Source organism: Panthera uncia, chromosome D1 (genome assembly GCF_023721935.1).
Source record: "Panthera uncia isolate 11264 chromosome D1, Puncia_PCG_1.0, whole genome shotgun sequence".
Classification (NCBI taxonomy): Eukaryota; Metazoa; Chordata; class Mammalia; order Carnivora; family Felidae; genus Panthera; species Panthera uncia.
In genome coordinates this window covers 4613002-4639210 of record NC_064808.1, presented here as the reverse complement: position 1 = coordinate 4639210, position 26209 = coordinate 4613002, and the positions used below count along the sequence as shown (strand labels likewise).

Sequence of the window (26209 nt, the reverse complement as noted above, 5' to 3'; positions counted from 1 at the left end):
ACCATTTCCAGATAGGTGAGCTGAAGGAAAAGGAAAAGGCAGGCATTGGTTTTTGGTGCCAGAATCTCTTGGTAACCAAGCCTGACCAGAAACCACCAGTACTCTTAAGTACCAGACTTCTTTTCTCTTCATTTGAGGCAATGGGGGTGATGCCAGACCTAGACTCAGAAGGATCAGTGGCCCGATTTTACAGCCACCTGTCAGACAAAGCCCCGGAAGATACACAGAATCTCAGTTCCACCTATTTTGTACTTTAATCCCACCTATTTTGTGCCCATAGTGCGTGAGAAATGAGGCCTTAAATAGGCTAATTGAATCTAGTGGTCCAATCACATGTTAAAGGCAGCCTGGGTAGAGGAGTACACAGGTTCCATGGGAAGAAAACTAGGGTAATGTGATGCTTGAATCTGGGGCACATGGGCTGTGAGGCCATCCCCAAATATTTGGGGGCAAAACGGCAATGAACTGGGCTCTGCCTAGCAGTTGGACTCAGAGGCAAAGATCTAGTTTCATCCTGGCCAGGAATCTCTTGAATTTTAAAGAAATGTCATCGGGTTGAGAACGAAACTCCTAAAGTTGCTTAGTTAAGTAATTTACTGTAGTTTGCAATCATAGCATTGTTTCTTGAGGTAAAATTCTTTAATTCCAGCAAGATAAAGCATTAAGAATAAACATGCTAAGGGGCGCCTGGGTGGCTCAGTCAGTTAGGCGTCTGACTTCGGCTAGGTCATGATCTCACAGCTCATGAGTTCGAGCCCCGCGCCAGGCTCTGTGCGGAGAGCTCAGAGCCTGGAGCCTGCTTCGGATTCTGTGTTTCCCTCTCTCTCTGCCCCACACCTGCTTGCTCTCTGTCTCTCAAAACTGAATAAGCATTAAAAAAATTTTTTTAAAAAAGAATAAACATGCTAAGACAATAAAAACTATAGTTATCATTTTGTGTTAAGAAATCTGTGTCTATCTGTTCTTTTATATACTTTAATTCCAGGGAATTTAGTCTGTTCAGAATAACAAGGCAGTCTCAAGATTCCAATTAAAATATGCAACTGAGTAATTGGTTTTAAAATCAGATGTGCTTTTAGGTAGGAATTTTATTAAGTTTAAAATCAGTATGCCAGATGATAAAGAAGCTCAAAGATGCTCAGCATCATTAGTAACCAAGGAAATTCACAATGAAACCATAAGACACCAATGAAACCATAAGACATCTTTCAGAATGGCTAAAATTCAACAGACTGACCATATCCAACGTTGGTGAGGATGTGGACAGACCGGAACTCTCACATGCTGCTGTTGGAAAAGATGGTGTGGCCACTTTGGAAGAAGGCTGGGTAGTTTAAGTTAAACATACACCTGCCCTATGATCTAGACACTCACTCCTATACATATGCCCAAGACAAAAGGAGATATATGTCCACATTCATTCGTTCATAGCAGTTTCATTCAGAACCACCAAAACCTAGAAACAACTGAAATGCCCAAAGACAGGCGAATGGATAAACAAACGGTGGGGTACCCACATAACAGAATACTACTCTGAAACAAAAGGGAAAGTACCGATGGATGAGACAACATGGACAGATCTCAGGATAATTATGCGAGTAAAAGAAGCCAGACAAAAAAGGACACATGCTATATGACTCCACTCACATAGAATTCCAAAAAATGCAAACTAATCTACAGTAACAGAAAGCAGTTCAGTGATTACTAGGGATGGGGAGCAGGGTTGTGGGGGGGCAGGAATTATCAAGGGGCACGCGGACACTTTCGGAGATGATGGATATGTTCACTGTCTTAACTGTTACCTTACAGTTATACAAGTGAATACATACGTGAAAACGTACGTATCACACACTGAACATGTGCAATTTATTATGTTAAAAAGACCTCGATAAAGTAAATAGCTTCAAATGGTAAAACATAAAACAGTATAAGGATGTTTAAGATAGCAGTCAGTTTAATTTATTAGATTTACAGGAATTATTAAAGCATGTTTGTTAAGCAAAACAACTGGAAGTATTAAAACAATTAAAGAAAGTTGAATGTAATTTATAAATTTAATTTACAATTTTCAAATGAGTTAAGGTTGCAAATGGAATCAAGTATTAATCAAAAGGTCCCTACAAACTGATTGTTAAAATTTTCTAGAATCATAAATAGAACAGAAAGATCTGTAGACTACACTTAAAAGCTAAATTGAAAAGACTAGGGGCACATAGGTGGCTCAGTTCGTTAAGAGTCTGACTTCAGCTCAGGTCATGATCTCGTAGTTCATGAGATCAAGCCCCATATCAAGCTCTGTGCTGACAGCTCAGAGCCTGGAGCCTGCTTTGGATTCTGTGTCTCCCTCTCTCTCTGCCCATCCTCCACTCATGCTCTGTCTCTCAAAAATTAACATTAAAAAAAAATTTTTTTTAAGTTAAAAGAAAAGGAAAAGACTAGCTCTTAGGATGCCTGACTGGCTGGGGTCACGGGTTTAAGACCCACACTGGGTGTACAGATTACTTAAATAAATATATAAACATTAAAAATAACTAAATAAATTTTAAAATAACAAAACACTAGCTCTCACAGGAAGAAGCTGTTTTGAGTTTGTAACTGACAAATTGAAAATCAATTTTTTTTAATGTTTTCATTTATTTTTTTGAAGGAGAGAGAGAGAGAGAGAGCATGAGCGGGGTTGGAGCAGAGAGAGAGGGAGATATAGAATTTGAAGCAGGCTCCAGGCTCTAAGCTGTCAGCACAGAGCCCGATGCGGGGCTCGAGCTCACAAACTGTGAGATCATGACCTGAGCCGAAGTCGGATGCTCAACCGGCAGAGCAACCCAGGCGCCCCCAATTTTTTTTTCAACCAAAGTAACTTCCAAATAATCTTTGCATTACACAAAAGCCCAGGGGTAGGGGAGGGATGTGGCATCAGAAGCCACACCCAGGCATTCCAGTCACCTGAAACTCACCAAGTCACTTAGTCTCTCTGAACTTCAGTTTCCTCATCCGTAAGAGAGGAATCCAGAAAAAACACTTATTATTAATGATTTCATATTAATAAATTTCATGCTGATAAACAGCACTCGGAGAAGCATACAGTGATGTGCAAATACAACAGATAAGCATCATGACATCACTCCGTGAGTAACTGCACCTTTCCTAGACCCTGGCGGACCAGTGACAGACATGGGAAAGGTGACACACATATCCTCAGAGACTAACATGACTCAGCACAGCCAGATCACGGAATTTTCCCTAAGGCCTCAGCCAGGGATGGAGGTGTTTTGGGAGGGGAGCTGCCACATGTGGAATGTGGCCCCACTGCACGCACAACTGGTGGAAATGTACTTGGAGCCTTCTTGGATACACCACCCACCCTTTCTCTGACCTGCAGGCCGATCAGGATAAGGAGCTAAGTGACACAGCAATTAGGGGGTGCTAGGGTGGCTTCAGTTACACCTCTGGCATACTGCTTTAAAAAACAAAAACAAAAAAACTGCATCCCTCTCCCTCCAGGATCACCAAGGAGACAGCAAAGGAGGAGGGCAGTGTGGCAACCTTCCATGGCAGCCTTCGTTCCCATAACTAAGCAAAACTCCGGGGAATCAGCAGGGACTTACAGATGAAGTGCCAGACAAGCCTTAACAAATTAGATGACCTGGTACGAGGCAGCCCTTCTTGGCAATAATTTTCCCTTGCTACTGACAGATTTGGGGGAAGACATACAAGAAAAGAGGATACTCTTTATAAAGGAGGGGTAAGGTCAGAATCTTGGATTCTGCTGATCAGCCTTCTCTGGGCCTCAATTTCTCAGCTCCCTAAGACCGGTGGTTTGGAGCCCTCACCCAGCTCTCCCACTTCTCCTTACAGGGATGCAAGTAAGAGCAAGAACATGCAACTCTATCAACCAAGAGGAAGACGAGGGCAAGCAGAGAGAACAGGGCAGGGAAACCGTGTGGAGGGCAGAGTCTATCAAAAGTCCAGAGCCCTTTTCACTACATACCCATCGCCGTTACTCCCATGACTTTCATGTGATGAGAAGGTGTTGTTGTTGTTGTTGTTGTTTTTAAGTACACTCCATGCCCAACGTGGGTTTGAACGCATGACCTTGAGATCAAGAGTCACATGCTCTACAGACTGAGCCAGACAGGCGCCCCCACTCCACCCACTTTTCAAAGCAAACACAATCCTAGAATGGAAATGGCCACATCCAGTCCAAGACTTAGGACAAGAGAGGATTGTGGGAACATCTCAGAAAGCAGAACATTTCCCGGGTCATGAAGGGTTATCTGAGAAAAATCCCTACACAATGGGTGGAAACCCAAGAAAAATCCCTACACAAAGGAATCTGCACTCTGAGCACAGAACATGAGCTCTGGGGAAGGCTGTCCCTCAGCCACAAAGTCCCCAGGGCCACTGACTATGAAATGAGGATAGCAACTGGCCTACCTATGGATATAGGGAAGAGCAGTGTCATCAGTGTCTGAAATACAGGGAGAAGGCTAGACAGGCAAGGATCGCGCCTGGCTGGGACGTTCATGTGGTCTAGCAGCGGGACATAGGACTGGATTATTAGGTGGATTGCGGCCTAGAGGGCCTTGGCTTTAGGCCGAGGAGATGCACCCTGATCAGTGCATCAAGGGAAACCTGTGTGGGAGAAACAGTCGGTTACACAGGACAGTGCTGCCTGAGCACTAGGTGGGAGAAGGTCCGCCTTCATTCACCCCTTCACCCCTTCATCATTGCGACTCCCCAAGAATGGGTGTCGTTGCCTGGAAACACACGTCAAGCATTTTTACAGCCAGTTGACAGAGTCACCTTCTGTGCCCAGCTCCACGCTTCCCTGAGTCCCCCACTGCCCAGCTGCCTGTTGTACCATTGACTCAGGGGGTCTTCTCAGAGGCTGCGTGCCCTAGACGTGCTTCTTGCGGTCCTGAGAAGCCTCACCACCTTCCCCTTGACCAGCTTCCCAAGCGACACCCTTCCAGAAGTAAGGCCTCCTGCCAAGGCTGCCGGCTACCAACTGGGGCCAGCGGGCAGCCAGATGTCACTTTCCTGTGTTACTTGAGAGAGAGAGATCAAGAACAGACAAGGACTGCTTATATTTTCCAAAACTTAGAGCTTGGCCTTTTTTATTTATTGAACTTGATAAGCGACATGCTGGGACTACTAAAATCTACACCTGCTCCTGAAGAAGACCCGCGCACATCCCACCGACCTGGCTTCAGGCACGGACTTACCCTCAGTGTTCTGTCAGCTCTCAGTGGCAGCTGCTATCTAAAGTGAAAGAAAAAAGAAGCGTTATCCTCCTTTCTCCAGGCACCCCCCAGAGACCCTAGGGGTGGCAAGAACATAGATTTGTAACCCAGAGAACTGCTGCTTTGCTTCCATCCCAGGCGGCCGGGGGCGGGGAGTGGAGGGGAACCAGACAGCACAGGGCTGACAGCACCCTGGCTCTCATCCAACTGTCTGGGCCCCACCTTGGCTGCTTGGCCGCTTGGCCACCCGTTCCCATAACCACTCAAAGCCTGTTTCCTCATCTGTGAAATGGGAATAATAACATCCAGCTCACAGGGTTTCCCAAGGAGGGAACACGCACCAAAGCACTGGCACCAAGCCTGTACAAAGGACGCTCTCAGACATCAGCCAACGTGCTTAGTAAGAAGCATTTAAGTAAAACCCTTTTCTGGCACCTGCAACACAAGAATAAGAAGTTCTAGAAACTTTTGTTGTATCTGACATGATTCCTCTTCCTGCCCACCTCCATCCAGCCCCAGGCCCACTCTCTCTGCAGAGCTGTCTCGAATCCTTCAGGAGCTACCTCCCCTTTGGATTCTCTGAGCCTGGTTCCTATCTCACTAAGCAACCTGACACTAATTAAGAACTGACCTGAGAGCTGATAGGTCTGCTATTTCCCTATTTCCTCAGACCTTTTCTTGCAGAGATAACACATCCACGCACGAGAGCACACCCCCCTGTTTAGGCCCACGGAAGCCCATCGCTTTCAGAGTTTACAGACCACTTGTTTTTGAAAGGCCACACCTGTCAGTCAGCTCCACCCACCGGTCAGTAAAGAGCAAAATGGAGACACAGGCCGCAAGCGATCAAATGGACTGAATCCATGTTCTAAGGAGCTCAGTTGCCCTGATAGATTATGTCGAGGCTAAAAATGAATGTTTGGGGCATTCAAATCAATAAAATATTTATCGAGCACATACCTTACATGAGGCAGCCTGCCAGAAGGCACAGGCTCTGTTCCCAAAAGGCCAAAAAGCAAGTTGTTGAGGGCTAGCTCACAGAGGATGAAAACAGGAGAATACACGAGAGGGAGCCAACTGGGGACTCTGAGCCTGGCAGCCTGGGGCAGACCTGCAAATGAGGACCTAACAGTACCTTTGCTGTCGGGTTGCTATGATGACCAAATGCCATAATACATGCGGGGGGCTAGTAGGTCCCCTGCCACCATACAGTAAGATCTCAATAAAGGTTGGCTTTTGTGATTAATAACAGTAAGTCATTTATCATCATCATTATGAAAAGAGACAGCCCACATCCAACTGAATAGATTTAGGAGTATATGGGGAATAATGCAGGAAAGCCTGAGTCGAAGAATAATTTCATTTTGACAGGACAAGGTAAGAGGCAAAACCCTGCAGGAAATGTCAGCAAGGAACAAGAGTGGAGGAAGGACACCAGGACGCAAGTCCGGGATGACAGCAAGCAGTCTCAGATGAGGGCTGAGGCAGAAGACGGTACCTTTGGTGTCAAATGCAAGAAAAAGGCCAATAGATGGGATCACATCTTTGTATTCAGTAGGTGAGAGGAAATGGTTTTGTCATTTCCCAAAGTCCGCTGTCATGCCCTCCTCCTTTGGCAGTTTGGCAACGTCCCCACAACTGAGACTACAGGCAGTGGGGGCAAAGGGACCAAGGGATGGTCAGCCAGGCCCAGGTGAGGTTTCAGAGTACGCAGGCAAAATGGGCCACTTCCGCGAAAGAGGTCTCTGGTGAGAAACTCGCCGCCAAGCAGGCACTCTCTCTGCATAAAAGGAGTAGGGGCCCCTTCGGAAGAGGGTCAGAGGCTGTCAGGAGGCAGCCAAAGAGAAGGCCCACACTAATCCTCGAGGAAAATGTTTACTTGGGTGAGGCATCCAACTTACGCGGGAGAGTGCGAGCCACAGATCTGCGCGGTCTGGGGCCTGCCAGGCCTTCCTCCCAGATTCACTGCCCAACGACAATCATCCTTGCGGCTCCCAAACGTGACTCTTTCCTGGCTCCCCAACTTCCACCCTTCCTTCCTCACTGGTTTCCAATTTGAGCCATTTCCAGTAATTCACCTGAAACATGTGTCAACAGCACTGACAGGGTACAGGGCAGAAGGACACAGAGAACTGCAACTTGGAATGACCCTGGTCTGAGGTCCACCCTGCTAACGTCTCAGACCACTATAAGCAGTGTTGGGAGGGCTGGCCCCTAGCACAGCACCCGGGGTACTGGGGTGCCAGCAGTGAGACAAGGAAAAAACTAGGAGCAGGACAAAAAAAGGGGGGGGGGAAGGGGAGTGGGGCAAGCAGCCTGTATTGCTACATCAAAGGCAGCAGGAGTGCAAGAGGCTATAGCCACCGGGGCAAACCTCCCTGAAGGGTGATCTTGGAGGTGAGAACTGGCACAGATAGGGTCCATCAAGCTGGAGCAGGCTTCGGGAGAGAGAACCAGAAATAAGGCACAGAAATAAGGCACTTTGGGACAAATTGTGGAAATTCTGGCCAGCAACCTAATTCAATTCAACAAACAGATATTGAGCAACTATTTTGAACAAAGCCCCTTCCAACAGGGCAGGGCAGCCACTGAGAAACACAGGATGCTTGCTCACAAGATGCTCCCTGGAACACAGACACAACCTGTAGCTCGGGCCGGCTGCTGGGCCCTGGGAGCCCTACCCAGCACCTTTGGAACCCAATCTCACTTCTGACTTTTCTGCACCTTAGCAAGTGCCCTCACCTTGTTACATCTCTTGGAGAGGCCTCTTCTGAGCGACCGACCAAATTTCTACTCAACTGGGAAGTGCTATTCCCCCCACATTCCTCAGCCTGTCTCCTGCAAGTTCTCATTGCTGAAAACTCACCTCTCCTCCACAATAAAACCTGGACGGCTCAAATCCAATCGCTGCTGCTTCACTGCCGGCTCCAGTGGAATTGAAGGAGGCTCATGACTCACCTCCTCCTATAAAACCTTCCCCAGTCCAGCCCCAGCCAGCCCATTTCTCCTCTCCCTGGCCTTAGTGTGCGGTTTGCCCTGATTTGTGGGCCTTTCCTGAACTTCCTCTTGCACATCCCCCTAGGGGCCATAGCTCACCCACACCAGGCTCTCTACAAACATCTGTTGCAATGCTGACCCGCTGCTTAGATGGTCTCCTTTCCTTTCCCCAGTTTGCGACAGTCCTACAGCAAGGATTAACCTCGTCTCCCAATCTTCCCTCAGTGTTCATTCTAGGGCTCCCAGCATGGGAGCTGAGCAAAAGAATGCGATGGAGAGCTCCATGGAGAGCTCGAGAGTTAGGATGAAGAAAGGGCAAAGCTGTCCCTGAGAGTAACTAGAAACGCTGAGCACATCCACCCCACCCTAAGTGTCCGCATCCTAGGCAGGGGAAGGGTGGCCGGGCTGCAAGGCAAAGACTTCTTGGTAAAGACTCTAGCGGCTCTCATCGTGATCTGGCATTAAATACCGGCACTTCTTGGAGCCTCAGTTTTCTCGGCTGCAGAATGGGGACAATGAACCCTGGCCTGCTTACCACACACCATGAGCAATCCGATTTTTAAGACTTTCAAAGCTGGGAACCTAGGGACTTGGCCTAACCCCCCGCATTCGTGAGATGACGAAAGAGTTCGCCAGAGGTGAAACAACCCTCTCAAAAGTACACAAAGCAAGTCCCACTGAAAAGAACCTGTATGGCAGGTCCTCAAAGCCAGGGCTCCGGATTCCAAGCCCGGGAGGGCACTTCCCGGACCTCCTGCTGCTCCTCACCGCCCCCGGCTGGCTGGCGTACTTTGTAAACGGCAGAAAGCTGTAGAATAACGGGCTGAGGCCAGCCCCACCTCCTCCTCGCTGAGCAGCCTCGGGCGAATTACCGCTTCACCTCTGAAACTAAGTGGAACCGAGAATGCCCGACCCGGTTATCAGGAGACTCCCTACAGGAGGCGGAGCGCAGGCACCTGGGACACGGAAAACCCCCGCCTCGCAAGCCCCGGCTTTCTTCAGAACTGAACTTCCAGTATGCTGGGGAAAACTTGGCCTCCGGATCCTGACGGACTGGGGCTCGAACCCTCAGGGACCTCGCGGGAGGCGTTTGGAACTGCGTGCGTCAGTTTCTACATCTGCAAAATGGGCCCGAGGACCAGAACGAGGGCCCCGGCGGCCGCCAGGGACGCGGGGCGGAGGAGGCCTGGCTGCGCCCGCGCCGACGAAGACTGGAGGGGAGGCGGGACGGGGTCCGGAGGAAGAGTCCCGGGAGCGAGCGCGCGGGCGGGGGCGGACCCACGCCAGCCGTGCCCGCTGGAGGGGGAGGGGAGGGGCGGCGCACGTCGCGTCGCGCAAAGCCCGCCGCCGTCTCCTCCAGCCGTCACTAGTGGAGCTCGCACCGCCTTGGCGCGCACGACCCTTACATAAGCGTCCCCCGCGGCGGCGCTGGCGCACGCCCACCTGGTCCGACCCGCCGCGAGCAGAGGAAGGTGCGCAGCGCTGCCGGCACTCACCTCCTCGCCTCCGCCGCAAGTCGTCGCCACCGTCTCTACCGCCGCTGCCTCCACTGACAGGGAACAGCTGCGGTCTCCGCGCAACCGAACTTGCTGCAGGCCTGGCCCCACCTTACAGACTTCTTATTGGCTCAGGCAGCCCAACCCCTCCTGTTATTGGACAAGACTTCCCGTCACTCACCGCTCCCCGGCTCAGGACTCCTCCCTACCCTCCGCCTACCCGTCACGTTTAAGCCTTGGCGCCCCACGTCAGCCCCGCCCCTCGCGTCGCTGGCGGGCCCCTGGATTGGTGAGGAAGCTGGGAGAGCCCGCCCCTGGCGCACTGCCTCCTACTCCCTTGTCTTTAGAGCCCCACGTGAGCCCCAAGGCCGGGGCCTCCGCCCGCAATAGGCGGAAGTAACGGGGCTCCGGCACGCTGTGATTGGCTGTCGGCGGGGGTGGGGACGTGCGATTCATTCACCCGAGTAGCACGTGTCTCCCAAAGCCGCAAGCATAACAGATCGCACCGGGACTCCGGGATCCAGGCTAGACACAGATACACGCGGGCGGGTGGGGAAGAGGGCAGAGGAAAAGTGTTTGCAAAGGGCAGGAAGAAGGAGATGGCAATTGTGCCACACGAGTGTGAATGATTGTGTCCCTTAGCTGCGGGGGGTGGGAGGGAGGCGGGTGATGGGCAGGAGTCCGTCGCCGTCGCTGTGTGACCTTGGACAAGCAACCTCACCACTGTGAGCCTCAGTTTCTTAATCTGCAAACCGAGGCCCCTTAGGACTTAGAAGGTTTAGAGGTCTCGGTTAAACAGAAAGCTTCGTAAACTGGGCTCTGTGCCAACCAGCGGATATGGGAGTGACCAAAATTAACAAAAAGGTCTGCTTTACAGTGAGGGAAAAGACAGACGATAAAAAATAAAATACAGGGTACATCAGATGGTAATCAGGCCATGGAGGAAAAATAACCTGCTTCCAGACAGTTGGGAGAATCAAGGACAATGAGAACTTCATCTTGTTAACTAGAAGTTGCTTATTGAGCATCGAGAGATATTACAACTTCATTCTCTTCTCTGACTGTTGTATCTGTTAGGTTTGTCTCTTCAACTTTCTTGTCCTTCCTTCCACCTGTGTGGTCAGTCCAACACAGTGGTCTGTCCAACACGGGTTGGACAAACACGGGTCAGTCCAACACAGTGGTTTTGGTAGCAGAACAAGGATTAAAATCCCAGTTATCCAGATTTCACATATTCATTCAATTAACAATTCATTTGATTGTACACCTACTATCGGCCTAGTGCTATGCCAGGAAAAAGTGGTTGGACTTGATAGACACTGAGTCCCTATTACTCTTCTAGTATGCCTACCTTGTGATTTCAACATTTTCTGCCTGTATCTTATCTCCCCTGCTGTGTACGTGTAAGATACGGCCCCCTGTATCCCTCACGAAAGGCAAGGCCCTGCTCTGGAGCTGGCTATGCTAAAGGCACTGTGATGCATCAGCTCAGTGCTGGCTGGTCCTTGTGACCCTATGGGTCTGGAGCAAAGGGTGAGTGGTTCCAACCAGGTTCAGGTGATTACCTTGTCAATACCACCAGGTAGCAATCTGAACAAAAAAACAGAACTAGAAAATGGACTGCTGTGAGGAGTGTCTGGGTGACTCAGTGGGTAAGCGTCCAACTTTGGCTCAGGTCATGATCTCACGGTTCATGGATTCAGGCCCCGAGTCGGGCTCTGCACTTACAGCTTAGGGCCTGGGGCCTGCTTCTCTCTCTCTCTCTCTCTCTCTCTCTCTCTCTCTCTCTCTCTCAAATAAATAAATAAACATTTAAAAAAAAAAGTAGGAGAAAGAAAGAAAATGGACTGCTGTGAACAAAAAAAGCATGGGTTTTGAAAAGTTAGCTCAAGCATGTAAATTATCTAGTTGGGGCACCTGGCTAGCTCAGTCAGAATTATTGATCTCAAGGTTGTGAGTTCAAGTCCTATGTTGGGCCGTTGGGCGTGGAGCCAACCTAAAAAATAATAATAGGGGCACCTGGGTGGTTCAGTTGGTTAAGCAGCCGACTTTGGCTTAGGTTATGATCCCACAGTTCATGGGTTCGAGCCCCACATCAGGCTCTGTGCTGACAGCTCAGAGCCTGGAGCCTGCTTCTTACCTGTGTCTCCCTCTCTCTCTCCCCCTCCCCCATTTGTGCTGTGTCTCTGTCTCTCGAAAAGGAATAAATGTTAAAAAAAATCGGTAATAATAAATAAATTATCTAGTTCAGGGCACCCAGGTGGCTCAGTCTGTTAAGTGGCTGACTTCGGCTCAGGTCGTGATCTCACAGTTTGTGAGTTGGAGCCCAGCATCAGTCTCTGTGCTGACAGCTCAGAGCCTGGAGCCTGCTTCAGATTCTGTGTCCCCCTCTCTCTCTGCTCCTCCCCTACTCACACACTCTCTCTCTCTCCTTCAAAAATAAATAAGCATTTAAAAAAAATTATCTAGTTCAAGTGAGATTAGGAAACAAGACACCTCTCCAGACTTGGTCCTACCATGAGATTGAGTTCCCAGGACAGCAAAGTTGGAAGGGTTATTCCATCCCCGATAGAGAAAACTGCCCAGGCAAAAGCCTGGGTGGAGAGCCTCATGTGGCTAGAAAAACCATTTCTCTGTGGGGGCTTCTGTAACACTAGCAATGGAATCTCCTTAGGACAGGGTGCTTGCCTGTGGGAAGCAGATTCTTGAGCCCCACTGCATGGTTCTTAATGCATATTAGTCACCAACTCAGGGGACTTAGAATGACCACAGAATACTTGGGCACATTTCTGGGGAATGGGATCCCTGCATTGCACTGCTAGTTTAAGAAGCTCCCCAGGAGGCCCTGAGTGCCTCAGTCGGTTAAGCTTCCGACTACGGCTCAGGTCATGATCTCACAGTTTGTGAGTTTGAGTCCCAGGTCAGACTCTGTGCTGATGGTGCAGAGCCTGCTTGAGATTCTCTCTCTCTCTCTCTCTCTCTCTCTCTCTCTCTCTCTCTGCCCCTTCCATGTTCTCTCTCTCAAAATAAATAAATAAGTAAACTTAAAAAAAAAAAAAAAGCTCTCCAAATGGTTCTCATGAGGGTTAGTGTTGAGACCACTAAGAGACCAAGAGAAGTTACTCTCGTGGCTTCCTGATAAGAACCCCCTGGAGTTCTTTAAAAACAAAACAGATTCCTGGTCCCCTGGCCCCTGAGACTTCTGATTTGGTAAAGATTCAGTAAATCTGGTGATGGGACCCAAGAGTCTTTTTATCTGTCTATCTATCTATCTATCTTCTATCTCTCTATCATAAGCCCCAACTGGTTTTTGAGGCCATAGGAAGCTTAGGAAACTTTGCTGAGTTCCTAGGTGGCTGCAGGGGAAGGTGATACAGATAGGCTGAGATCAGCCTGGGAGGGCCAGTGGGGAGGCTAGCTCTGGTGTGTAGGGCTCAGGCAGTACAGCTCTGTCGGGAGGGAGTGGTCCAGGGGCAGCTGCAGAGCAGCTCATGGGCTCTGGTAACCTAGGATTATGTCTGTCTTATTGCCTCTTAGTATCAATCGCTTTCTGGAAAGTTCTTGGTTTTGTTTGTCTTCTGTACTCCCATCCCCTTCTAACATGTGAATGTTACCACTACAAGAGTTGAGTCTGACACAGAGTAGATGCTTAATAAATAGTCAGCAAATGAAGGAATGGGAGTCATCAGCCCATACTTAGTGGTTAAAACCATGGGAGGGAATAAGGCTTCCCCCGAGCCCGAGTGGAGTCCACCAATAGAGAGGGGAGTCCAGAGGGCACCACATTTAAGGGGAAGGGGAGAGTTAAAGAGGGGGAGGGCACGGACTGGCAGGAGGTGCAAATTCTGAGGAGGGAGGCATCTACAGTGCCCCAGACCAGGAGGGAGGATGGGGCGTCTGGAGACAATGAGACACATTCACTCTGCAGCCATTTCAGCAGCACTCAATAGAACGCCTGAGTGGCTCAGTCAGTTAAGAGTCCGACTTCGGCTCAGGTCATGATCTCACGGCTCACAAGTTCAAGCCCCACATCAGATTCTGTGCTGACAGCTCAGACCTGGAGCCTGCTTCAGAGTCTGTGTCTTCCCCTCTCTCTGCCCCTCCCCCCGTCACACTCTGTGTGTGTGTGTGTGTTGTGTGTGTGTGTCTCAAAAATAAAATAAATTTAAAAAGAAAAGAAACAAAGAAAAAGGAACTACTTTCCCCACCCCTACCCTTCTCCTAGACCAGAGGGGGATATACCTCAAAGCATTTGATTTCAAAGCAGTGTGGTGCTGTGCTAGAGATTGTGGCCAGAGTGCTATAGGAGTTCGAAGAGGGGGTCCCTTACCCCATGAGAGGGGCATGGAGGGCTTCCTGGAGGGGGCAATGCCTTCACTAAGTTGATATATAAATAGAGAGAAATAAATTCGGAAGCTTATTGGGTGAATATATTGGTTCAAGGGATCTCATACATGACCCAAACAAAGGCAGGGAGGCATGACAGGGTCAATGGAGGGGGTTAATGGGGACAGCCCACCAGCAAGTTCAGGAAGCACAGCCTGAGAGGGGGCTGTGGGGAAGACGGAGAGCAGTTAGGACTGGGGAGGCTTGGGTAAGCGGAAACACCCAGGTGAGTAGGGACTCCCAGACAAAGCCGTGGACCTCTCAGACTGGAGCAGCTGCCATGAACCCACCCCTCCCTGTTGACAGTTCAGAAGGCTGGCTTTGCCCTGAGGACCTCACAAGGACAACTAGACATCCCAGATCTCTGTCCTGGGAGACAGAAGAAAGCCACTTAAAAAAAAAAAAAAAAAAAGTAACCAAATTCTGGCAGCTGAAGCCTCAGATAGTTCGCTGCTGGCGAGACCTGAGGGTTAAACCCTTCGTGATGGAAAATGAAGGCAAGAAGAATGGACAAAACAGTCTTTTTCCACAGGCTGGAGTTGTGTCTTTTATTCTAACTAGCACAGAAGGTGCTGGAAGTGATTCAAGATAGGTTTTCCTCCCCTCAGGTCCTCCAAGGGTCCAGGCTGTTTTAGCCAGGCTCTTGGGGGAAACTCCCATACACAAACACCGTGAACCCATGATGTGCCTTGTGACAATGCAGAAAAGGTGCCCCTTTGGCAGTAACCTGGCTGCTGAGGCCCTTCTTAAGGGCAGCAGCAGGGTCATACCAGCGTGTGACGGATTGGATTGCAGTCCCAGCTCACCAAGAGTGCTTGTGCAGTGTGGAAACTGTACAACTGTGTGAGGCTGCCCTGTACCTTTGCCATGGCCACCCAAATACACTTTGGAGGTTGGAGGAGCCTGAATCCCAATGCTTCCCCAGCTGTGGTCTCCAAGCTCAGTTGACCCCATAGACCTCCTACCCCCAGGCATTCACACTGTCTTTTCAGCCTTCTCCTATGCTGGTCATTCAGTCCACTGGGCTTATGGAGCCCACGCCATCATGGGACCTCTACAAGACAGTCAGACCTTCCACCTGCCAAGGTGGGCCATGGTCTAGCAAATCACAGCCCCTGTATTTCAGGTCCATGCCAAGGCTGCGGCTCCCTGGCTGAGGCAAAGGAGGGGAAAATCCTCCTCAACCCCACTCACAGCCATAACCCTTCTTGTCCTCCCACTGAGACCCAGAGAAAGGAAATGACCTCTCTGGATCAGATGGCTAGTCAGGGTCAGAGTCAGGATTGACTGGATCTCCAGACCCCTGATTCCCCGGCTGTGGTATTTTTGCTCCAAAGGCTGCCTTGGGGGAAAAGAGAAGCCAAGAATGTGAGGAATGCAGATTTCAAAGGAAAGGCTTTGATCTGAAATTTGAGTCCTAAAATCACAGTCCTCAGAGGCAGAAGAGCCTTGAGCAATTATGTTTCCAAGAGTTCCCACAAGATGTAGACCACCTGGGGCACGATTGTACAGATAGCTTCTCCTGTCCTTGCTGGGGACAGGAGGGGAGGGGGGCTTGTGATAGGGACCAGCAACCGGTGTTTTTAACAAGGGAAGTTTGGGACACCCCAGCTGGACCCACTCATTTTACAGATGAGGAAATAGGCTCACACGGGAGAAGGGATGGGCTTACCATCAGCAGTCATCAGGTCCTGCATATTTGAAAAACTTCAAGGGCACCTGTATTACCAGCTCCAAGCCCCTACTCTGTGTAACCTGGAAATAATCCGCCCCGGATTCCTTGGCCCTACCTAGAGGAAGCCCTAAGCGCACCACCTGGCACAGAACAGGTGTGATCAGAATGTGGGAGCATTAATAATAAATAGCATTATTGTAATTTATCATTCCCTTTGTTTGATTTCTCCAAGCGGTAACGTGGCCAAAGTCTAGCACTGAACCCGATAGCCTGGCATTCTAACTTCTTGTGGGGAAATGAAAACGAAAACAGTGGACACACCTGGTGCCATTATTCTGAAGTAAAGGAACTAGGTTCCCCAAAATGTACTGTATTATAAGAGCTGCTCAGACAAAGAGATACGTTACCTCTTCACCTCACTTCTGGTGGGCATCATATTTTTAAGGAAAATTCTAGGGGCATTAACCATGCGGCTCATAGTTCTGTCTGATCATCGTGCAGGGTGCGTGAAGACCCAGGCTCGACCTGCAAAGGGTGGCCGCACATTTGCTGAGGCCTCTGTTTTCTGGCCTGACTCCGTGGGGATGAATTTAAGACCCACTACTGACTGTGTGTCCCTGGGCAAGTTGCTTCACCTCTCCAAGTTTCTGTTATTTCATCTGAAAAACGGGGCTAAGCAGCACAGGGATGCCTGGGTGGCTCAGTCAGTTAAACATCTGACTTGGGCTCAGGTCATGATCTCACGGTTTGTGGGTTCGAGCCCCGCATCAGGCTCCGTGCTCACAGCTTGGAGCCTGGAGCTGCTTTGGATTCTGTGTCTCCCTCTCTCTCTCTGCTCCTCCCCTGCTTGCACTCTGTCTCTGTCCCTCTCTCAAAAATACATAAACTCAAAAAAAAAAAAAAAAAAAAAAAAGGAGTATCTGGCTGGCCTGCCCCGTTTGCAGCCTTCCTGTATATCTAAGCCTCAGAACCTCTTTAGGAAATAGATACCATGTGTTTCATTAATTTCACGGCACACCATTTCCCCCCGTTTTCTGAGATGGGGTGATTTTCCAATGTCTGGGCAGAGAGTATTCTTTCTTATCATTTTTTTTTTTTTTTTTAGTTTATTTACTTTCAAGAGAGAGAGAGACAGAGTGGGAGGAGGGGCAGAGACAGAAAGAGAGAGACACAGTATCTGAAACAGACTCCAGGCTCTGGGCGGTCAGCACAGAGCCTGACACGGGGCTTGAACTCAGAAACTGCAACATTATGACCCGAGCTGAAGTCAGACACTTAACTGACTGAGCCACCCGGGCTCCCTGAGAGTATTCTTGCTTAATGACGTATGAAATAATGTTACATCGACACCACCTTAAGTTTGATGAAATAAGGTATTTTCCCCACTTCGGAGGCACATGAGGTTAAGCCACTTACTCAAAGCACAAAGCTGTCACATGGAAGTTCCAGGCTCTAAACTCAGGCAGTGTGATGGCTTTAGCATCCAGGTCCGTGGGTAAGCAGCCTCCATGATAACACCCAGCGATACCGCCTCCCCCGTGCGCAAGCCCCTATGGGATCCCTCCCTGGAGTGCAGGCTGGACCTGGTGACTCACCTAGAAAGAAGAGAACACGGCAAAAATGATGGAAGGTCATTTCTGCTTCTGCCTGCCCACTGTCTCTCGACCTCTCACTTGCTGCCTCCGATTGAAGCCAGCTGCCATGGTGTGAGCTGCCCTTGGGAGAGGCCCACGTGGCAACAGCCAGCAACCAGCAAGAAACTGAGGCTCTCAGTCCAACAACCTTCAAGGAACTGAGTCCTGCCAATGACCATCAGAGCGACCTTGGAAGCAGATTCCCCCCAGTTGAACCTCGAGGTGGCTGCAGGCCCCCGATTGGAGCCTGTGAGGGACCTTGAGCCAGAGGCCCCAGCTCAGCCATGCCTGGATTCTTGCCCCACAGAAACTTTGAGGTCGTACGTGAATGTTGCTTTAAGCCACAAAGTTTTGGGGTGATTTTTTTAAGGCGGCAATAGACAGTGAAGAGTCTCCAATATTTAAGACATAGTATTTACTGTGTCGTGTCCCTGGAACGCAGAGGTGAAAAGCCTTCGAGGGACAGCCGGTGTCAGGGGGGATGCATACGTGTGTGATTGCTGCTACTGCGTTTAGCGGGTGGTCTGGAGAGGGAGCTGCCTCCCTATCCCAAAGGCAGGTATCAGGCAGGCTTCCAGGTGGAGGCATCACTGAGCACAGCGAAGTCTGGAAAGGTGAGAGCTTCCCAGCTGACAGAGGCAGGGAGGCAATAGGGAGGGAAGGAAGAGAACACACTTCTTCTCCTGTCCTCCATGGATCTGGGAAATTGTAAGATTATACACTGGGCAGGAGGGTTTTAGGCAGTTACATGCTCGACACCAGAGCCGGTGATTCACCCCAGCACATCCCAAAAGTCTGAGTTAGCAAACTCTTCCTGGCTTAAAGGCTTAAACTTCAGTGAGAGTCAGGGTTTGAGCCCACTGTGCTGGGGCGAGGGCAGTGAAGGTTGCGTAATGGCTTGGCTGCCTTTCCACCAGGGCCAGGGGTGGCCTGTGGGTTGGACGTTAGGAATGTGGTCGGGGTCAGAGTAAAGAGGCCTGGGTGCAGGTCGAAATTTGGGACAGGCTGGGGCAGAGAATCAGGGCCCCTCTGCATTCTCCTCTTCACACTGGCCCTGGCTTATCTCCTGTAGCTGGGAGAGAGCCTGGCAGATATTATAAGACCCTTCACCCAGGGAAAGCCTAGCAACCTCGAGAGAGAAAGAGAGAGAGAGAGAGAGAGAGGAAAGAGAGCAAGGCCAAGCCTGGGGAGAGGTCAAGGGTGAGCCAAGAGTTGCAGCCAGTGCTTCCCTGACCCCAGACGTGGGGGGGCAGGGGGCACTGTGCAGCAACCCAAACACAGGAGGACGCCTGGCCACCGATACCAGAGCAAGGCAGCTTGCATTCTAAAGCCAGGCCAACCAAGGAATGGGTTCCAGCTCTGCCTCTTACTGGGCATGCTCTCTGGCCAGGTGCTTCACCTCTGAGCCTCTGTTTCCTGATCTATGAAATGGGGGTAGCAATGCCCACCTCATAGGATTATCATGAGGCTGAAATGCAGTGTGTGGAGGGATTAGCTCCAGAATGAGGAAGAATAGCCATAGAATAGTGGTTAATACAAAAAGGAATAACAGATGTGTGAGGTCCCTTTCAGCCTTCAAATCCTGTGATTCTGAGGGTCCGCTGGGCCGGCCCAAGCACCTTTCTCTTTCTCTCGGAAAAACAAAGCTTCTGCTGGTCGTCTTGCTATTATACGTTCACGATTTCATTGGATTTCCACAGCCACCCATTTTGCAGTTGACAGGACTGAGTGAGAGCGGAAGGGATTCATCTAGTCTAACGAATAATTTCCAGCTGCAGTAAAATATACGGAAACATTATGTTTACCATTTAGCCATTTTTATGTATCATTCAGTAGTGTCACCTATAGCCGCAGTGTTGTTCAACCAATCTCCAGAATTTTTCCATCTTTTTTTTTTAAGTTATTTGTTTTGAGAGAGAGAGAGAGAGAGAGAGAGAGAGAGAGAACACGCAGAGGGGGGGAGAGAGAATCCCAAGCAGGCTCCATGCTGATAGTGCAGAGCCCGATGCCGGGCTCAAACCCACAGACCATGAGATCATGACCTGAGCTGAAGTCAGACACTTAACCAACTGAGCCACCCAGGTGCCCCTCCAGAACTTTTTCATCTTGCAGGACTGAAGTTCTATAGCCATGAAATAATTGACCAATCCTCCCCCCCCCCCCCCCCGCCCCCCCCCCCCCCCCCCCCCCCCCCCAGCATGCTACATTCTGTCTCTGTGAATTTGACTATTCTAGATTGGAGCTGTCTTGTTTCTTTCTTTCTTTTTTTTTTAATTTAATAAATTTTTATTTTTCAAAACATACAGTTAGTGGGATCTGTCCATGCATCTTCGCCAGCAGCTGGGGCATCTCTGCCCCTGGTGTTTCTGGTGTAAATGACCAGAGCTCTGTACTTTGCAACTAGTTTCCTAAGTTCTTCACTAAGGAGCTCCTGAAAGGCCACCCCAGCCAGGGGGCCTTGAATCTTCAGTCTCTCAGAGACGACGGCTGGGGTCCTAAGCTTCTAGTTGGGAACTTATGAAGTTTGTCACATGTCGCTTTGTCACACGAGACCAGGTCATTGAGCGTGTCCTGAACTTTGCCTTTGGACCACTTCTTTTTGGCCTTGCCCCCAGACTTGTTCACTGGGTCTTTGTCTTTCTTGGCTGGCTTTTCAGCATCTTTCTCTTTCTCCTTGGGAGACATTGTGAAGCTCTGAGATCAGCGGCCACCCCTGCAGCCTCGCTGAGATGTTGGACAAAGAGTGGAGCTGTCCTGTTTCTTTCTTTTTTTAAAAAAAAATGTTTATTTATTTATTTTGAGAGAGAGAGAGAGAGAAAGAGAGACAATCCCAAGCAGGCTTTGCACTGTCAGCATGGAGCCCGATGCGGGGCTCGAATCCCCAGATCACGAGATCATGACCTGAGCTGAAACCAAGAGTTGGATGCTCAACCGACTGAGCCCCCCCAGGCGCCCTGGAGCTGTCCTGTTGCCTAAAGGCCCATCTCGGTTTTGCTGTTGCACCATCTGTTCTCAGTGCCAACAGAATGAATTTGGACAGCTAGGGCTGCAGTTCAGGGGAGGCCAAGCTCTACAGGGGTGGGGTGGTCAGGGAAGCCTGCCTGGAAGAGGAGGAGGAGAAAGACACCTATACTCCTTGCCCTAGAAGGTAGAGAGGCAGTGGTGATGGTGACTCAGGGATGCTTTTCCCCTGTGGCCTGCCCTTTGGTTTATGATGGCCACCTCAGCAGCACCAACCTTTGCCCCCAAGTGAGTTCCCATCAGATGGGTGGAGACTCTGAGCCACCTCAGGGGCCAGTGGCTTGCCCAGGGGCTGGAGCAGTCCTGCACTTGCAGCCTCAGGAACCATGGGGATAGGGCCACGCAGTCAGTCCTTGCGAGGACCACGACCCTCCTATGGCAAGCTCCAGGAGCCCTGGGGGAAGCCTTTGGAGAGCCGGCTGCGTCGGGCGCTGAGCCTCAGACAGGGCCAGGAGAAGTCCAGGCCCTCAAACGGAGGCCCAGAAAGGCTGGACACGCCCGGTCAGGAGTGGCTGCCAGGGTGCCTGGAAGATACGGAGCAGCTAATTCAAGCCCAGCAAGGAGAGCGCCGGCGGTGGCTGAAGCAGTATCAGCAGGTTTGGCTGAGGGCTGACGGATGGAGGGGCGCCAAAGGGGGAGGGTAAGGACTCCACTGAGAGGGACCCAGGGCAGCAAAGGCTCAGAGGTAGGAACATATGAGGCCAAGGACCAAGAAGACAACAGAGTTGTCTGGAGACGGGGCTGGAGAGAGAGGCATCCAGGCACCATATTTCAGAGGGCCTTAAAGACTCTTGGGATTTATCCCTTCGACACTGGGGAGTCACGGAAGGTTTTAGAGCAGAGCTGTTTTCAAATAATTAATCTGGCAATGTGTTGGATGGGTGGATTTTGCTGGAGGCAAAGAGATCAGCTAGTAAAACTTCCCCAGGGTTACATCTTGTGTTCTATGCTCCGGAAAGGGGGCATCCTGACCCCCTTGGTGGGACCTTTTGGCTCCTGGCCCCTGCCTCCTTTCTTTTGGAGAAAAAGGTCTCCGAGGAGCAGTGCTCCTGTCTCTGGGGTCTACCACCACCTCGTGGCTGTAGGTGGAACAGCACCTGAAGCCCACCACGCGGCGGTGGCACCAGGACCCTGATCTTGCCTATCCTCGGTCTTTTAGCAGGTAAAGAGAAGGTGGGAGAGCTTTGTCTCCGGCTTCCCAGGTGTGACCTTGAGCCGGCCAGCCTCCCCAGAGCCCCCTCTGAGCACCACCAGCTAAGGATGCTGGAAGCGGCGTCGGCCCCTGCTGCATCTGGATGAGACGGCCGTGTCTGCTGACCTACCTCTTCGTGGCCCTCTGGACTCCTCTGTGTAGGTTGCTCCTGCCTTCCTCACGTGGTGCACCGAGGCCTCTGCCACCAGCTTACCCAAGGGTCCTGTGATTGCCCCTCGCCCTGGCCCTCCACTCCAAGGCTGGCTTGCAGTAAAGACCCCAAAAGGGGGCTCAGCTCTGTTTCCTGATGGGTTCTGCCATCTGGGCATGGAGGCACCCTGGGACAGTGACATGTACGAGGACCTTAGAAACCTGCCTAGAAATAGGGGTGTCGACACCCCCGGCCCCACACAAGACCAGTCGTGAGCTTCCAGGACAGAGCTCAGTGAAGCCAGCCCCACGGCTGAGAGGCTCTGCACATCAGCTGCTCACGCCCCTCCCGCCAGGCCCGGCTAGTGGTGGGCGAGGCATGGGCCTCCCTCCTTGACAATGAGCCCCCCCAAGGGCAAGGACTAAGTCAGGGCAATCCCCGGTACCAGAGCTCTACAGCTGAAAGGCCCAGGCCTGTATATAATCACTTGTATCTTCATAGTATCCCGATGAAGGAAGGGGGGGGGGGGGGAAGCCTTCCCTCCCCGTGTGACAGAGGTAGAAACCGAGGCCCAGAGCAGGGAAGAAATTATTGTCTTTGGCACCCATGGCCCCACCCCCACCCACTTCCCAACCTTGGGGCTGAACACAGGAATAAAGGTTTCTGCGCTGAAGTGTACAATTTGCCTAGTCATTAATTCACCTCCAGGCCTCTCCCAGCCCTCGCGGGAAGCTTGGCTCAGAATTTGGCCGGATGGTGGAGCAAGGGCGCCAGGGGCAGGTCCCCCATGGGTCCCCAGGAGGCTGGGTCTTTCCTGCCACTTCTCTTGACCTCACTCCCCAGAGGAATTGTCACCTACCCCTGTGCTGACCTCCAGCCAGCTTCGGGGGGACTGCTTTGCTTTTTGCGTTCACCCTCACGAGGCAGGGCTCACTCTGAGTCCCGGAAAGAGCAAGGACTCATCCAAGGCCACACAGAAGGGAGGGTCTGACCCCAAAGAGCCTGGGCTCTTTGAGAGACACTGACCCTTCGGTGGGGTCCCTGAGGCTCTCCTGGCTCAAGCGGACCCAAGGTCAAAGGTGAGGGGTCAGCTGCAAGCATCCCAGCGCAAGGTCTGTTCTGGGATGGTGGGGAGACCTGAGGGTCCAGCCAGACATAGGGGAGGTTCCCTGTCTCCCCAGAGCCCAGAATCCTGGCATGGCCTTTGAGGAATAAGAGGGGTCCTAGGGAATTCTTGTCCCGGACGGCCACTGGGATCACAGACTAGGGTGCCTGGCTTGGAACCTGAACTCTGAGAGCTGACCAGAAGCTTCCAGACCAATTAGTCACAAACTTTAGATGCCTGCCACTCCACCATCTTGTGCAGTAGCCCCTTGAGTGCCTCTGGGGAACCCCAGGACTCCAGGAAACATGGTTTGAGTCCATAGCCCTGGCAAACCCTCTGAATGGCAAGAGGAAGAAACTGAGGCCCGGAATGGGGAGGTGTCCTCATCGCCCTCCGCAAGTCTCTGCCCGTGAGCCCGTGAGTCTCACCCTGGCCTCTGTGTTCCAAGGATTTTCTAGCCCAACTCCTTGCTGTTCTCTTACTTGTCATGCTCTGTGACCAGTTTGTCTAGTTACGAGCTTCTGTCATCCACAAGACAGACAGTTCCACGGGGAGCTGGCCTGCTCACCACTAGGACCCCAGTGCCTGGCTCAGGGCCTGGCCCATGCTGAGTACTCAGTAACCTGTTGTTGAGTGAATGAGGCACTGACCCAAGGTCCCCCAGCGAGCTGATGGCTGGGCTAGGCCTGCCGCTCACACGGGTCTGGGGCCTCCCACTCAGGCAGAATGGTTCTACCTCAGCCCCATCAGCAACCCCATCATCAGGGAGCACAGTTCCGGGACCCATGGCTGAGGCCTTCACCAAAGGCCTTCATATACGCTGATAGATTGTTTCCAAAGATGGCCGCAAGCCTTCATCCCATGGTGCACGCCTGCTTTCATCGTGTCTTTGCCACACCTCCCTTCGGGAGAGATATTCTATTTTCCCTCCCCTTGAATCTGCGTGGGCCCTGTGACCTGCTCAGACCAATAGAATGCAATGGAAACAATGCTCTGGGACTTCTGAGCTCGGGTCTTAAGAGGCCTTGCATCTTCTGTTTGTGGCCTCTTGGAAACCAGGTACCATGTAAAGGAGTCCAGGTGATCTTGCCCCTAAAGTGGCCCCTAAGCAGATATGTCCATAGTCCCATCCCGAGAATCTGTGAATTTTGCTGGGTATGGAGAAGAGTCTTTGTAGACATAATTAAATTAAGGATGTTGGGATGAGGAGACCATCTTGGATTATTGGGGTGGGAAGGGCCTAAATCCAGCAAGAAGTTTCCTTAGAGAGACACATACAATGTAAGGACATAGAGGCCAAGGCCACGTGAAGGTGGAGGAAGAGAGCAGAGTGAAATGACCACAAGCCCAGGAAGCCTAGGATCGCCCACAGCCACCAGGAGCCACCAGTAGAAGCAGGAAGGATCCTCCCCTGGAACCTTTAGCACCTCGATCTCAGACTTTGGCCTCTAGCACCGTGAGACAATAAATTCCTATTGCCTTAAGCCACAGAGTTTGGGGAATTCTACAGGAGCGCCGGGAAACTAATACGGTGTGTTTGTGTGATTCTACCTGGCAGAGACTGGTCAGGTCTATAAAAACCCAGATGTGCCAGCGGGGCGACATTTCCCAGCCTTCCTTGCAGTCAGGCAGTCAGGTGTGGCCGTGTGGCCAAGCTCTTGCCAGTAGAATATGAGTGGAGCTGGCATTCGTGGCCCTCCAGACAGAGCCATTAAATATCCCTGCCCAACCCTCGATGCTTCCCTCTTTGCTCACAGGCCTGCCCAGTGCAGAGGGCCCAAGGGGGCTTCAAGGCTAGGAGATGGCAGTGACACTGAGGCAGAGTCCCCTGTCACCCGTTTGGACTGTGATATGACTGCAAAATAGGCCTTTGTTGTGTTACGCCTCTGATTCGGGGGCCGCTCGTTAGCCTCAAGCCTAGACTGACGATTTCATATCAACAGTGTGTGGGACCTCGGGGACTGGAAACTCCGAGAAGGCAGGACAATTCTCTTTTTGCTCACTGTAAACAGCCCACCTTGGACAGTGTCTGCCTTCCTGTAGGTGCTCAGGAAACAGTTGTTGAATTACTGAATGTATTGCAGCCAGGACCTGGGGGAGAGCAGGAGTTAACCAGGCCAAGGGAGGGAATACGTGTTTCCGGTGGAGGGAGCGGCCTGGAAAGCCCAGAGAGAACACGGTGCATCTGGGAGTGCAAACCATCTGAATGGTCTACGACAGGAGACAGGACGGATGTCCCTGGCTCAGGCTCTGGACATATTTGTTGCCCACGGTCCCCCACCCCACCTCCCGACCTCCCTAGATGCGCCCTCTTCAGGCCCTACCTGACCTGGTTTTGTCTGCTCATGAAGCCTTCGCTCTCGTGGGGTGGGCGGGCCACTGGGGAGACCACTGAGCCTCAGGCCAGGCTCTGTGACTGCCACCCACACACTTGTGCCCCTGGGGCCTCAGTTTCCTCATCCATCAAGGAGAAAGGATAAGCTTGCCTTGTCGGCTTTTAGGGTGGGGTAAGGTGACGGGAGGAAGAATGGGCACCACCCTGAGCTGGGTCAGAGCCACAGTGGGGGCTTCGGTTCAAACAAGAAGAGAAAGGGCAGGTGTAAGGCTGTTTCTGGGGGCAGGGTGGGGGGCAACTCCTGAGTCAGCAAACCAGCAGGCCTTGGAGGATGTTGCCGACCTTGTGGCTCTGAGTGGGGGAGGGTGGCTCCCCTTGGAGGCCTCTCAGATATGGGCGGAAGGGTGACCTGTCTGGAGAGATGACCCTGCCAGTGCAAAAGCCCTAAGCTCTCTAAGGGCTCCACCCTCGGGCCAGCATAGGCCCCAAGGTCACCCAGAGACAAAACGCAGAGAGATTTCGTGCTGCTGTGTTCCGTTTCTGCTGCCCACAAGGGCAGAGCCTGCCAGGCCTCTCCCATGCCGTGGGGTCTCAGAGCCAGGAGCCAGAGGGGTCTGGGACCCTTCGGCCCCCCTCCCTGCCTAATACCCTTCGGCCCCCCTCCCCTAATACCCTGCCCCTCTGTACGCATTCCCAGAACTGCAGAGCACTGTTTCTCAAGCCCTGATCTTTCCATGTGACTTTTGCCCTCAAGGAGCTCACGGTCCTGCTTGAGAGGAAGACAGACAGACAGACAGCGACCAGCTGCTCTGTTTCAATGCACCGTGGAGTAGGAGCTCACGGGGCAAGGTGGTGAGGCAGGTCAAGCAGGGGGCCCTGGTTCCTGGACCAGTGTGCCCCTCTGGGCTTGGTTGCACATCTTCCTCAGCTTCCTGCAGCCTCCGGCCATGCCGGGTGGGACGAAGCTGTGAGCA

The 26209-nt window shown here is 51.5% G+C and overlaps 3 protein-coding genes across 4 annotated transcripts in view; 1 reads left to right on the top strand and 2 right to left on the bottom strand.

Moving 5' to 3' along the window:
- The window catches only part of PC (pyruvate carboxylase), a 101498-nt gene extending 91666 nt beyond the window's left edge, over positions 1-9832 (bottom strand). Inside the window, exons 1-2 of one of the 2 annotated variants that reach the window (XM_049615715.1) lie at positions 9737-9832; positions 5226-5262 (exon numbers count right to left, since the gene is read on the bottom strand). The gene's annotated coding sequence lies outside the window, so the exon portion shown is untranslated. Of the gene's footprint in view, positions 1-5225; positions 6014-9736 lie in introns of those variants that run through there. The other variant, XM_049615722.1, reaches the window with a different exon arrangement.
- On the bottom strand, positions 9353-20188 carry LOC125911145 (40S ribosomal protein S25-like). The gene is given in 4 exon segments (XM_049614829.1): positions 9353-9451; positions 9737-9837; positions 19736-19945; positions 19948-20188. Coding segments are annotated over 4 exon segments (579 nt in total). The 5' UTR covers positions 20117-20188.
- Positions 20189-20506: 318 nt separating this feature from the next.
- Positions 20507-22457, top strand: CD1H11orf86 (chromosome D1 C11orf86 homolog). Its single transcript, XM_049616230.1, has 2 exons — positions 20507-21048; positions 21612-22457. Exons 1-2 carry the CDS (start codon positions 20779-20781, stop codon positions 21708-21710), a joined length of 369 nt encoding a protein of 122 aa, XP_049472187.1. The 5' UTR covers positions 20507-20778; the 3' UTR covers positions 21711-22457.
- The last annotated feature ends 3752 nt before the right edge of the window (positions 22458-26209 follow it).

Excerpts from the sequence above, each read along its gene's own strand:
- CD1H11orf86 (XM_049616230.1), top strand. The coding sequence starts at position 20,779 with ATGGGGATAGGGCCACGCAGTCAGTCCTTGCGAGGACCACGACCCTCC. Across the intron at positions 21,049-21,611 it reads GGCTGAAGCAGTATCAGCAG|CAGGTAAAGAGAAGGTGGGA; the intron begins GTTTGGCTGAGG and ends TCGGTCTTTTAG.